Here is a 12357-nt window from a genome sequence, read left to right as displayed (position 1 = left end):
GGAGTTGGTGAACACAGCTAAAAGAGTAGTAATCCAGCTGCGTGTAAAAGGCCTGGGTGTGAAATATGTAGCCCATCAGTATAGGGGGATGGCGTCGCTTTTTTTAGACCACGTTTTCCACTTTTTCTCATCGAAACCGACTACTTTATCGACTTTATTTTGCTGGGCGAGATAGGACGCCGTCTATTTTTAGACGATGACTCAGCACTTTTCCACTCTTGCGCTAAAAAAAACCAGATGGCAGCACGATGTAACGCCACGTCCCTATGAGAAACCTACTTGACTGAAATGTCAAGCTCATATATGCGTTTATCCTTTCAGATTTTCATCGGTCTGATGGCCGAATGGGCTAAGGCGCCAGTCCTTACTGTTGGTGCTGGGTTTGAATCCCGTCGGTCGCAACTTTTTTTTGTGTGTTGCAAAAATTGTACATGCAGTGTGTAATATTAAGTGTTTATTTTGACGAAGGTGATGTGCATGCTTTTGCATGCGATTTTACCATCGGATTTTTTGCTGTGAAGTAGAGAGTTCCAGTTGGAGTCGCGACCACAGTTAAGCTGAAGTCTGAGGAGTAGGAGTCACTAAAAATATCTTCTTAATTTCGCAATCTCTTTGCATTTAATGTCGTTAGGCAGCATGACCGATGAGGCCACAAATTGAAGATCTGTTAGGCCAAAGACACCGTATGATCATCTCTAAACCCCAATAATCAAACGCAACGCAATCGATTTCGTACTGTGTCATCCAAACCCACTCATTTGTACAAGACCCTCCTGCTTACCTTTCTCATCGGCATGATGAGCGTACTGGTGGACAGTGCGGCGGCGTTCACCGGCATCACTGCCTTCTGCGCCAGATGTTGCTGCTGCTGCTGCTGCTGCTGTTGGAGTTGCTGCTGATTCTGTTGTTGTTGCTGTTGCTGCTGCTGCTGGCGCATCGAAGCCATGTTCAGACTGAGCGTCGTTTGGCCGGGGAGTCCCGAGGGCGTGTGCTGGGGCTGTTGGGCCGCCGTAGCCATCGGCTGCTGGCCAAGGTTAAGGTGGGGATGGGTTACGAAGGAGCGCAGGGTTAGCGGAGTGAACATGGCGGCCGCAGCGGCCGGATGGAGCGGTTGATGCTGCATAGCTGCGGCAGCGGCGGCCGCAGCCGGATTGTGCAGCGCTGCAGCTGGGTGGTGGTGGTGGTGCTGCAGCTGGTGCTGATAGGCGGAGGCCTGTTGGCTTGCGGCCTGTTGCTGCTGGCTGGCGGCCGATTGGACCTGGGGTGGAGGTTGGACAGCGGCGGCCGCAATCTGTGGCTGGTGGTAGCCGGCCTGGGCCGGATTGAACGGGACCGCCAGCATCTTCTGGAGACCCATGCCCGGAACGCCCCACGGGATGTACCACGAACCTGGGTGGTGCTGCATGGTTCGATCTTTTCCTTCTTTTCTTCCTGGATAACACGAAAACACAAGCGAATATTCTTCACCTTCGCTACAACAACTTCACGCTGGCAACACTGGCTCAACAAAAAACCAAAACAAACAAACGCTCAACAACGGAAAACATCAACAACACCGGTGGCTTAACCCTTCAACCGATTCTTCTTCTCTGTATCAACACACCCAAACACACTCTTTCACTAGCGAACGGTGCGACGACGACGTTCTGCTTCTTCACCAGACAACTCGTCGGCGGATGCTGCGGCAAAGGTCTGCGGTGGCGGCTTTCTCGCGCCCGTTCCACTCATTGGCCGTCGTCAGCGCTGCGCTACCGGGACACAACTGGGCACCAGGCGACTGTTGCATAACCCCAGGGTCATCCAGAATGTGTACTAAATTAAATTAAAAAAGACAACACCATCGAGTGCGGAGAACGCCGAGCAGTGACCCTCGCTGTTCGACGGATCAGGCGATGATGATGATCGTAGCAGATACAACCGAGCAGTCAAGAGAGGGAAGAACATGGAAGAAAAAGTATGGTGATATAATTAGTGTTGTGATTAATTAGGCAAACAGCACAAAAGTGGTCCTCCCGTGATGGCACTTTGCCTAGTTTTGGATGGTTGTTCTTTGGCTTCGCATGATGACGACGACGACGACGTTGAAGTGGCGATGGCAGCTGCGCTAGAGACATACCTACCCCCCTCTGGGGAATTGTTTTGGGTCGGTAGAACAGTTAGGTCGATGTTTGGTTGGAATGTGCACTGAATTGTCTAAATTGGAGCGCTAAATTTACTTAGCAATTAATGGTTGAACATGTGGTGATCGTAATTCTATGCATGGTTTTAGACTTCAAGACTCTTTTCTTGAAGGAAAATGTAAAAACGTGATAATTATAACCTCAAATAGTGGTGCGCTTCATTGAATGTCAACGGCTGAGAGTAAAAAGGCCTCCGATCTGACTGAGAGGAGAGTGGTATTCACACTGAGTGCCACAGTATTCTTATCGTGACGTGATGGCCAATACTGTAAACGCATCTGGTATTGAGTCAAAAGTCTCCGGATCGATTCCCAATTATCATTTTTTTTTGTGCATGAACTCTCTACCTTTTTAATCCTAGTATGAGGTATTCTGTTTCATGAATAAATGAAAATCCCCCGGAAATCTCATTACAGAACTCCCCGTCAATAACCAAGGTCTCGCGATGAAAACTTCCACGTTGAACAACTCAATCACTGCTTGTAGCAGCTTCAAGTCGTGAACACAATCGTCGCAATTACGACTTTAAGCCGCAACCGCAACCTCCAACCCACCGAACGTGTCATTTGTGGCGCACTTAATCTCGGCCAGATCAAACCAAATTCTGGCGAATTTCACAATTACAGCGCCGCGGTGACACCAGGGCTCATTATTTTGACGCTCCGGCAATCGATTGTGGGCCCCGTCAACTAGACAAGTCCGGCGATAAACTCTGTGGTTTAAGGAGCAGCAGCAGACCGTCATTATCGTTAACAATCCATTGAATTGATGGGCCCGGCAATCATCGTCGTCGTCTTCTGGCGTAATTAATAATTTGTTCCTGTTACGCTTTGGTCCGGTGTTCTGGTTACAACATTTTTCACGGCTGAACAAGCGTTCACGCAGGACGCGTTCGCGTGACGGGACGGAACTTTTTCCCGTGTAACGTCAAGTGGTAAACATGACTTGGGAACTCCGAGCCGGCCGTGGGAAGGAAGAATAATTAAAATAATCCATCAATTTCGCTTTTCGCTTCCAATTTGTTTGATTTATGAGAGTTGTCCGGGACCGGGACTTGGTACGTGACGTTACAATCGTCGGCCTGAGGAGGACTATTTTTATTACATTCCTTGGGCGGTGGCATGATTTGCGCGATGACAGGACATCTCCGATGTCACAGAGTCCCCTGTCCCCTCTTCGTGGGACATGCGATTCAATTTTGCACGAGCCTCACACGGAAAGAATGTTCTAGCTGTCATGAATATATGTTCACGTTATCGTGAATAATTTTGTTCATGAATCGTGAAATAACTTATAACAATTAACAGAAGACATTTCAAAGATTTTCATTTAGTATGGATTAATCAACGTCAACGCATGTTCACGAAGCGTTACGTTCTATCATGATTTTAATCAGTGATCCAGAGGAACCTCCTTTACGTGGAGGCGTTACGTTTTGTAATTTGTCGATTTTTCTGGAACGACGCAATATGTTTGAATTTTTTCAAAAGCAACTTTTATATCTTATGCAAATCCATTAATTGCTATATGAAGCTTGAAAAAAGGTTTTTTGGTTTTTAATTTAAAAAAAGAGCGTAACGCTTCCGCGTAGAAATAAACGTTACACTGTTTATTTCAACGATTTCTCTGAAACTAAACAACATATTTTGAGATCTTTAGAAAATGGTTTGCAGAGTGGCACAAGACAAACAATTTGCTACGAAAAATGAAAAAAGTATGTTTTGATTCAAAGAAATCGTCAAACTACAAAACGTAACGCCTCCACAAAAAAAAAGTTTTCAACCCAAGAAACATTTTTTATTTTAGGCTTTATCATAGCTGTCCCAACCGCTATAAAATCTAACAGCCAAAACCTACAATAAAGCCACTTGGTCGTAACAAGATCCTCAGAACCCTGATAAACCCCTCTTAAAACCCAAAAGGACCTCCGCAAAAGGTGGTTACTGCCTATATATAAAACCTTCATAGGAGTTCAAGGCTTTACAACTGAATCCTAACAACCTGCTCAAAGCCTTATTAAAACCTTTGTTAAAGCCTAGTCAGGAGTTGTAGAAAAATTACATTTATACGTCTTCAATCGTCTTATGCCAAACAGGTTTTATTGTAGCAAAAAATAAGTCTTCGTCTTGCCAAACAATATAATGAAGATGGATGTCAAAATTACGATGATGAAATAATAAACATTATTCCTCGCAATTCGTGGCTCAAATTCAGCAGCTGTTGAAAATGTATCGGGGTAATTCTCTACCAACTCACACGAAATCGGGAAAAGTTGCCCCGACCCCTCTTCGATTTGCGTGAAACTTTGTCCTAAGGGGTAACTTTTGTCCCTGATCACGAATTCGAGGTCCGTTTTTTGATATCTCGTGACGGAGGGGCGGTACGACCCCTACCATTTTTGAACATGCGAAAAAAGAGGTGTTTTTCAATAATTTGCAGCCTGAAACGGTGATGAGATAGAAATTTGGTGCCAAAGGGACTTTTATGTAAAATTAGACGCCCGATTTGATGGCGTACTCAGAATTCCGAAAAAACGTATTTTTCATCGAAAAAAACACTAAAAAAGTTTTAAAAATTCTCCCATTTTCCGTTACTCGACTGTAAAAAATTTTGGAACATGTCATTTTATGGGAAATTTAATGTACTTTTCGAATTTACATTGTCCCAGAAAGGTCATTTTTTCATTTAGAACAAAATTTTTTATTTTAAAATTTCGTGTTTTTTCTAACTTTGCAGGGTTGTTTTTTAGAGTGTAACAATGTTGTACAAAGTTGTAGAGCAGACAATTACAAAAATTTTGATATATAGACATAAGGGGTTTGCTTATAAACATCACAAGTTATCGCGATTTTACGAAAAAAAGTTTTGAAAAAGTTACTTTTTGCGTTTCTCTTTGTTTCGTCGTCCGTGTCTGTCGCGGGTGACCATGAACGGCCATGATCGATGACGACCAACTTTTTTAAAACTTTTTTTCGTAAAATCGTGATAACTTGTGATGTTTATAAGCAAACCCCTTATGTATATATATCAAAATTTTTGTAATTGTCTGCTCTACAACTTTGTAGAACATTGTTACACTCTAAAAAATAACCCTGCAAAGTTAGAAAAAACACGAAATTTTAAAATGAAAAATTTTGTTCTAAATGAAAAAATGACCCTTCTGGGACAATGTAGATTCGAAAAGTACATTAAATTTCCCATAAAATGACATGTTCCAAAATTTTTTACAGTCGAGTAACGGAAAATGGGAGAATTTTTAAAACTTTTTTAGTGTTTTTTTCGATGAAAAATACGTTTTTTCGGAATTCTGAGTACGCCATCAAATCGGGCGTCTAATTTTACATAAAAGTCCCTTTGACAGCAAATTTCTATCTCATCACCGTTTCAGGCTGCAAATTATTGAAAAACACCTCTTTTTTCGCATGTTCAAAAATGGAAGGGGTCGTACCGCCCCTCCGTCACGAGATATCAAAAAACGGACCTCGGATTCGTGATCAGGGACAAAAGTTACCCCTTAGGACAAAGTTTCACGCAAATCGAAGAGGGGTCGGGGCAACTGCTGTGTGAGTTGGCGGAGAATTACCCATCGATAAATGTGGGGGAGATAGAACCAAAAAAACAACTCACTTGCTATTTGGCTGCGTTAAATGCTCTTTTAGGAGCTTATGGTTTTAAGCGACCTTTTACATGCCTGTCATTACACATGACAGCTCGAACACCCTTGGTTTTAAAGAAGTAGCAATATAACCGTTTGGCATGGCTATGCCATCTGGTTTTCAAGGCTCTCTTAAATCTTTCATAAAACCTTATTGAAAGCCAGTTGGCTTTTATTTTCACCAAGTTTTATATCCGAGGCACCTTGTTAGATCCTCTTAATTAGCTTTTGCTTATTGGTTGCGGTGAATGCCCAAATAAAACTATTAAGCTATCAAGATGCTACCATAAAACCTCAATAAAACTAGGTGGTGGCTAGTTGGTTTAAAAATGTTACTTGGAAATGAACCAAAACGATTTTTTCCGTACAGCTTCGCGACACCGACCGGACAAAGTTCGTCCTCACACGTGCGTCCACGCCAGGTTCTGCGGCGGCCAAGTCCTTGCAATTAACAAAGTTTTCACCTCCGGGAGAGAAAAAAAATTAAAACTTTTGTACACACCAAACTGTGAAGCGATGGGAAAAGTTACGCCCGCCGGTGTAGTCACACTGTAGACCAAGCCAAAGTTTCAGAAAATGGTGTCATTTGTCACCGGAAGTGTAACGCGTGAGGTGAAAATTGACCCAAGTTTGCACGTGGGACTGCATCTCGCGCTAAAAATAGCACCAGGAAATTATTCTGAACGCAAATTTGTTTTTTGGTACTTCATAAATGGTTATAACTTGCATCAATCTCAGGTATCATCACACCCGCAGGAATGAAATGGTTCTGAACTTTTCCTGGGTTGTTCAAGGACTCTTGAGACTCTTGAATTCTGTGCGTACATGGCAGTAACAGGAAAGATTCGACCCGGGATCATACTCACATTGCTAGGTAGATGACTTCCTTGATTGGTTGAAAAATCACAGGTCATCTTGGATTTTCCTGGAGTTGGATCTTGAGTGCTTACTGCCGTAACAAGCAAGAAGTTGTTGGATTTTACTCCAGCTTATGCAAGCCAAGATGAAATGAGTACGGAGGACTACTTTGTTGAAATGTTGGGATATCCTGGGTTACTCAAGAACTTCCTGAAGTTAAGATCTGTGCGTCCACCACCATAACAAGCACTAGGTTACCGGAATTCGACCACGGATCACACCCGCATAACTTCAATAACGACAGTAGACTGCGTTTTTGGTATGTGGGGTTGACCCTGGGACTCCCGGGAGTCAAGACCTGCGTATCTTCCAATGTAACATGTAAGATTTTGTAGGATTTTGACCCCAGATCAAACTCGCATAGCTTCAGCGGGTGTCGTTGACTACCTTGTTGGTCGAATACGATGTCCTAAGCCATTCAAGACAGGAGTTATGACTAGTGTTATGATAGACCGTTAATATAAATAGGTCGTCGGTTTCTGACTTTGGATCTTGCAAGATATGCTTCAGCAAGTATGCACAGAAAAAAATATGTAAATTTACACAGCACGTAATTGCTGTTTCTGATGTAAACACACTCAATGTAATGTTGAAATATGATGTAAAGAGCAAAAAGTCATGGAAATTACTCTAATGTAAATCTAAATCTAATGTAAATCATGAATCTAATGGAAACGTTGAGCATGGAACCTTAAATCTGATGAATTTCTACCCGCGTTCAGCTTCCTGTAAATTCTCATTTAATGTAAATCATATATCCAATGTATTTCTGCCAAACGTTGACTTCAAAACTACCCGAACTAAAAATAGTAATATTTGGTTCTCTTTCTATCGCTCTCATACTTCGCTGGCCCACTGCCTGTGCCTCGACCTGAACAAGTTGATGCTTTAGCCGCTCGTTTATAAAATGCAAAGATGGCTCAGTCGGCAGCGGGTAGCAGCAGTAACACCGAACATTCTACCCTTCGTCCGTTCGATTCCAGTCCAGCGTTATTCCACTTGGCCGTCGACGAGAAAGCATCCCCTACCTGAGAAACATCTTTTTAAAATCATAATTTCCTTTTGCTGCCCGCTTCAATCATTTTAAAATAGAACATAGGCCACACCCTTTTCCTACTGCAATCCAAGTCGAGCTTCTCATTCCCATTGGCCAATCAGAATTAGTTGATTTGAACTAATGTAAATTCCAAAAGTAATGTAAATTCCAAAACTAATGTAAATTTTCAAAACTAATGTAAATTTCCAATTAATCTAATGTAAATTTCCAATGAACCTAATGTAAATATACATCATTTATCATGATACCTTTTGGTACATGATAAATAATGTAAATTTACAGAAATATTTTTTTCTGTGTGGTAGAATACAAAAGTTTCAGGAATTAACTGCTGACCAAATTCAATTCACACACAATTCGTTTTTAAGAGCTTCGCTATCATCAACAAGGTCGAATATTTTTTCACCTTTCATTCAAGAATGATTCTCTTTATTCCTTTCCAAACAAAGACCGTTGATCCGGAGATAATCGCTCCCACGTGTATTACGCAACGCGGATCCCTCCACAAATTACCACGATCATTAGTCTGATTTACACCGCCAAATTGTTGACTAATACCCATCAAACCCCTGTGGCAAATTACGCCAACCCGTGACGGACACATCACCCCACTCGAAAGCCACAATCGGGCTAATAAAGTTCTGCCGACAGGCAGAAGAAACGGTCGCCGATCAACGGCTCAATACCTACTGACGCATAAGTGCCGATTCACCGCGGTATGTTTTTCTAAGGTACTCAACTCCCAAATTATACGCTGCCAAATTGACCAAATCGCGCGAGTCTATTGTGAGCGCCGGGCCAATTGAATCCGACGATACGCAAAACGCGAACAGGTTCGCGATACCTGGCTATTAGCGCGTTCTAAGAGATGTCAATTACGCAAAGGCCTAGATCAATGACGGATGTCCCGCGTGCACGCGCTGGAGATTGGCTAAACTGGTTTTAGTTGCGCCTTGACGGGACGGACTAAGTGGGTCAAGTCAGTCAGATCCGAATTCTTGACGCGTATTACGCAGGTGGGGTGACCCTTTTGGAGATCTGACACCACTGGGGGGTCGCACCTTGCTGTCGTGATAATTGACAAGTTCACGCAGCTTGAGGAGGGCGGTAAATCAAGTTCAAAACTGGAACGCTGCTTTAACCTCCAAGGGCTTTGGTGTTTTGTTGAGTGGACGATCAATCTTCTTGCGCAATCCTAGGTTACTTTAGGTTGGTATGATACGTAGATTAGGGTGTTACGACCGGTACTACCTATTGGATCAAATTGGTAAAATTACAAATTTGCAATCGTTCTGACCTCCAGAACCCAACAAACGGGTTGCAATAGCTTTACATCAGTACAATTTGAATTTGGGCCACCCTAAAGGTCAGGGTGTTTAAAGCAAATCTAAAAATCGATTTGTTTGTTCTTTTTTTGGAAGTTAAATGAATAATAGGCTAATTCAACCGAATCATATATCAACCAAAAACTAATCTATTCATATAAATATTCATATTCATCAAAAAGCTACAACTAATTGGAATTTGACACTTGGCACTTGTCCTCACATCCTACGGTGAACTTATCGACCTCAGAAAACAGTAACATTTCCTTCACCCAAGTTGACCACATCTCGCAAGAATCGAACTCTATTAGCCCCGTCCAAAGCCTATTACCAGAATCCCAACAAACGACCACGGGTCGTCTATCGATTTCACCCTCTCCTACAAAGCTCTTTTCCTTACAATAATGTTGTTGACCCCCCGCCCCAGCTTCAGCAGTTTCATCCGATACGGAGTCAGAGATTAGCCCCCGCTTCAAAAGCCTGCCTCTCGGTCAGCGCGCGAGTCCATTTTTCATCCTCCGACAAAGCTCCGACGTTTTGTACCAGACCAGTCGCTCCTTCTTTGGGACCGTTGAAGCCGACGAGCCTTCGTTGATTGATTATTTGCACACACTGTTTCTTCTTCTTTCGCTGCTTTCCTCCGACAGGTTCAACGGTTCCAAGTCGAAATATTAGCCAAACACACACAGGCATACACGTGTTCTGATGGAGTTGATAAAATTTTGACAACATTGGAAGACGAAGGGGTAGGGAGAGCTTGTCAATATGTTGTTCTGCTGAAGCAGAACACGATTGGCTTGTCCAGATTGGGTGATGAATGATCCGCGCGGGGTTTGGCTTTGCGGGGCGATTCTAATCGCAGCGAAAATAAACATCTATTACAAATGCATAACTCGAAATAATCTGAGGAGGGAAAAAACCTCTTGAACTGCATGTTCAGCAAGTTCGTGAACCCTTAAACTGAACGACCATCACTTATCGACACAAACAAAGTTGCGGTAGCAGCAGCGGCAAAAAAAGCCTCAAAACGATTGGCCAGCAAATGTGGTCCCACACACTTTGGTTGGGCGGTATCGGCGCGGTAGGGACAAAAAATGGTCATGACCAATCAGCGAAAACAAAAAAAAATAACCAACGATTGCTACCGGAAAAATGAGCTACGTGATGTGCGGCAAATGAAAGTGTTGTTGTTCTTTTTTCGTTGCGAAATTGTGTAATTGCTTATTGAATCGCTAATGTGTGAGTGGGTGATCTTTGGGTTTGATTGGGAGCAGGTCTATGAGTTGATACTAATGGATTGTTGAAGGCTAGTGATAACCTTTCGATTGAAAGTTTTCAATCTCATTATTTTGTAAATAAAGGCCAGTGTTGCAAAAATATCAAATTTTCAGCTCTCAGCGACTACAATTATCATGCCCGAAATTTCATCTCACAACTTTTCATCGCGAGATTCTCAGCGCAAAGAGTTGCCGGTCTCTATCTCAGGATACACACTCATCTCCACTCTAAAGAGTGTAGCCACAAAACAAAATTTGCCAACACAGTTCAACGGGACGTGCTTCGTGGTCACCTTTTCGCGTTCTTTCTTTGCGGTTTTCTGAGAAAACAAAAGAATCTTCGGTGAGTGTGCGTTAACCAGAAAGAGAAAAGGAGTGATAGAACGAGAATGCTCATGCTGGAAATCGCGAAATAAAAGAACAGAACTTACAAGCTATTGCGACGGTCACTATACCATCTGATATTTTGGTGCAGGAATTATCAAATGATAGTTTTTTTCTATTATTTATTTCATTGAGATCGGAGTACTGAGGAATTCTCTACGAAATCGGCATTTTTTCTTAATTTTAATTTTTGTAATTTAAACCGGCTGAAACTTTTTTGGTGCCTTTGGTATGCCCAAAGAAGCCATTTTGCATCATTAGTTTGTCCATATAATTTTCTATACAAATTTGGCAGCTGTCCATTCAAAAATGATGTATGAGAATTCGAAAATCGGTATCTTTTGAATGAATTTTTTGATCGATTTGGTGTCTGCGGTTGGTTTGCAAAAAAAAAAACACTATTTTTATTTTTTTTAATTTTCTGATTTTTTAGGGGACATGAAAGGTTGGGATTTACCTTTCATAAATTTCCAGAAAAGGTCCAAAATCTTTAAAGGAGTTATGATTTTTTAATCACTACTGATTTTTTTCAAAAAATCTAAAATCGCAAAAATAAAATCGAATTTGCAATCAAAAAGTACTTAAGTGAAATTTTGATAAAGTGCACCGTTTTAAAGTTAAAGCCATTTGTAGGTATTTTTTATGAAAATAGTCGCAGTAATTTATTATTTTTAAATTAGTGCCCTCTCTAGAAAAAAATATTCTAGAAAAGCTAAGAATATTCTTTATATTTTGCATTTTTGCACTTTGTTGATACTACCCTTAGTTGCTGAAATATTGTCATGCAAAAATTCAAAAACAGGAAAATTGATGTTTACTAAGTCTCATAAAAAACACCATTTTCTAATGTCGATATCTCAGCAACTAACGGTCCAATTTTCAATGTTGAAATATGAAACATTCGTAAAATTTTTTGATCTCATCAAAAAACATATTTTTAAGTTTTTTTTAATTAAGACTAACATTTCAAAATGGCCAAACATTCAATATTACTCCCGTGATGATTCAAAAAATCATAACTCGGTCAAAGATTTTTTGACCACTTTGAAAATTTCTAAAAAGTTGGCATTTAATGTCCCTTATCAGAAAATGAAAAAAAATAGAAATAGTATTTTTTGCAAATCAAGTTTTAGTGACAAAAGTGAAACTTAAAATTACCAATTTTTTTACCGTGTATCATTTTTTTCAGTGTAGTCCATATCTATACTTACAACTTTGTCGAAGACTCCAAATCGATTTTACAGATTTTTGAATTTCCATAAATCATTTTTATATGGATAGCTGCCAAATTTGTATTCTTTGGGCATACCTAAGGCACCTAAAAAGTTTTAGCCGGAACTTAAAAAAATACAAAAAAAGAATGACCGAAATCTCAGACTTTAATCTTGGGAATGTTTAGAGCCCTGATTTCAAAAGCAATCAATATTAATCGAATCATGTATAAATTGACAGAATCGACGTAATTAGCTCACATGGGTCGGAAATAAGTAACAGGTCCAAATCTGAAACATTATCCCTATTTTCGTAATATATATCCGTTATCGGTTCTCTTTGGACTTGA

The 12357-nt window shown here is 41.1% G+C and overlaps 1 protein-coding gene across 2 annotated transcripts in view; it reads right to left on the bottom strand.

Moving 5' to 3' along the window:
- LOC120426315 (pseudouridylate synthase RPUSD2-like) overlaps positions 1-12357 on the bottom strand; it is a 358154-nt gene that overhangs the window by 279992 nt on the left and 65805 nt on the right. For both annotated transcript variants that reach the window (XM_052707796.1, XM_052707797.1), the window contains exon 2: positions 782-1873. In XM_052707796.1, the coding sequence (XP_052563756.1) occupies positions 782-1405 (624 nt within the window). In that variant the 5' untranslated portion in view covers positions 1406-1873. The remainder of the gene's footprint in view (positions 1-781; positions 1874-12357) is intronic.

This window comes from Culex pipiens, chromosome 2, assembly GCF_016801865.2.
Source record: "Culex pipiens pallens isolate TS chromosome 2, TS_CPP_V2, whole genome shotgun sequence".
Classification (NCBI taxonomy): domain Eukaryota; kingdom Metazoa; phylum Arthropoda; class Insecta; order Diptera; family Culicidae; genus Culex; species Culex pipiens.
This window is presented reverse-complemented; position numbering and strand designations above follow the sequence as displayed.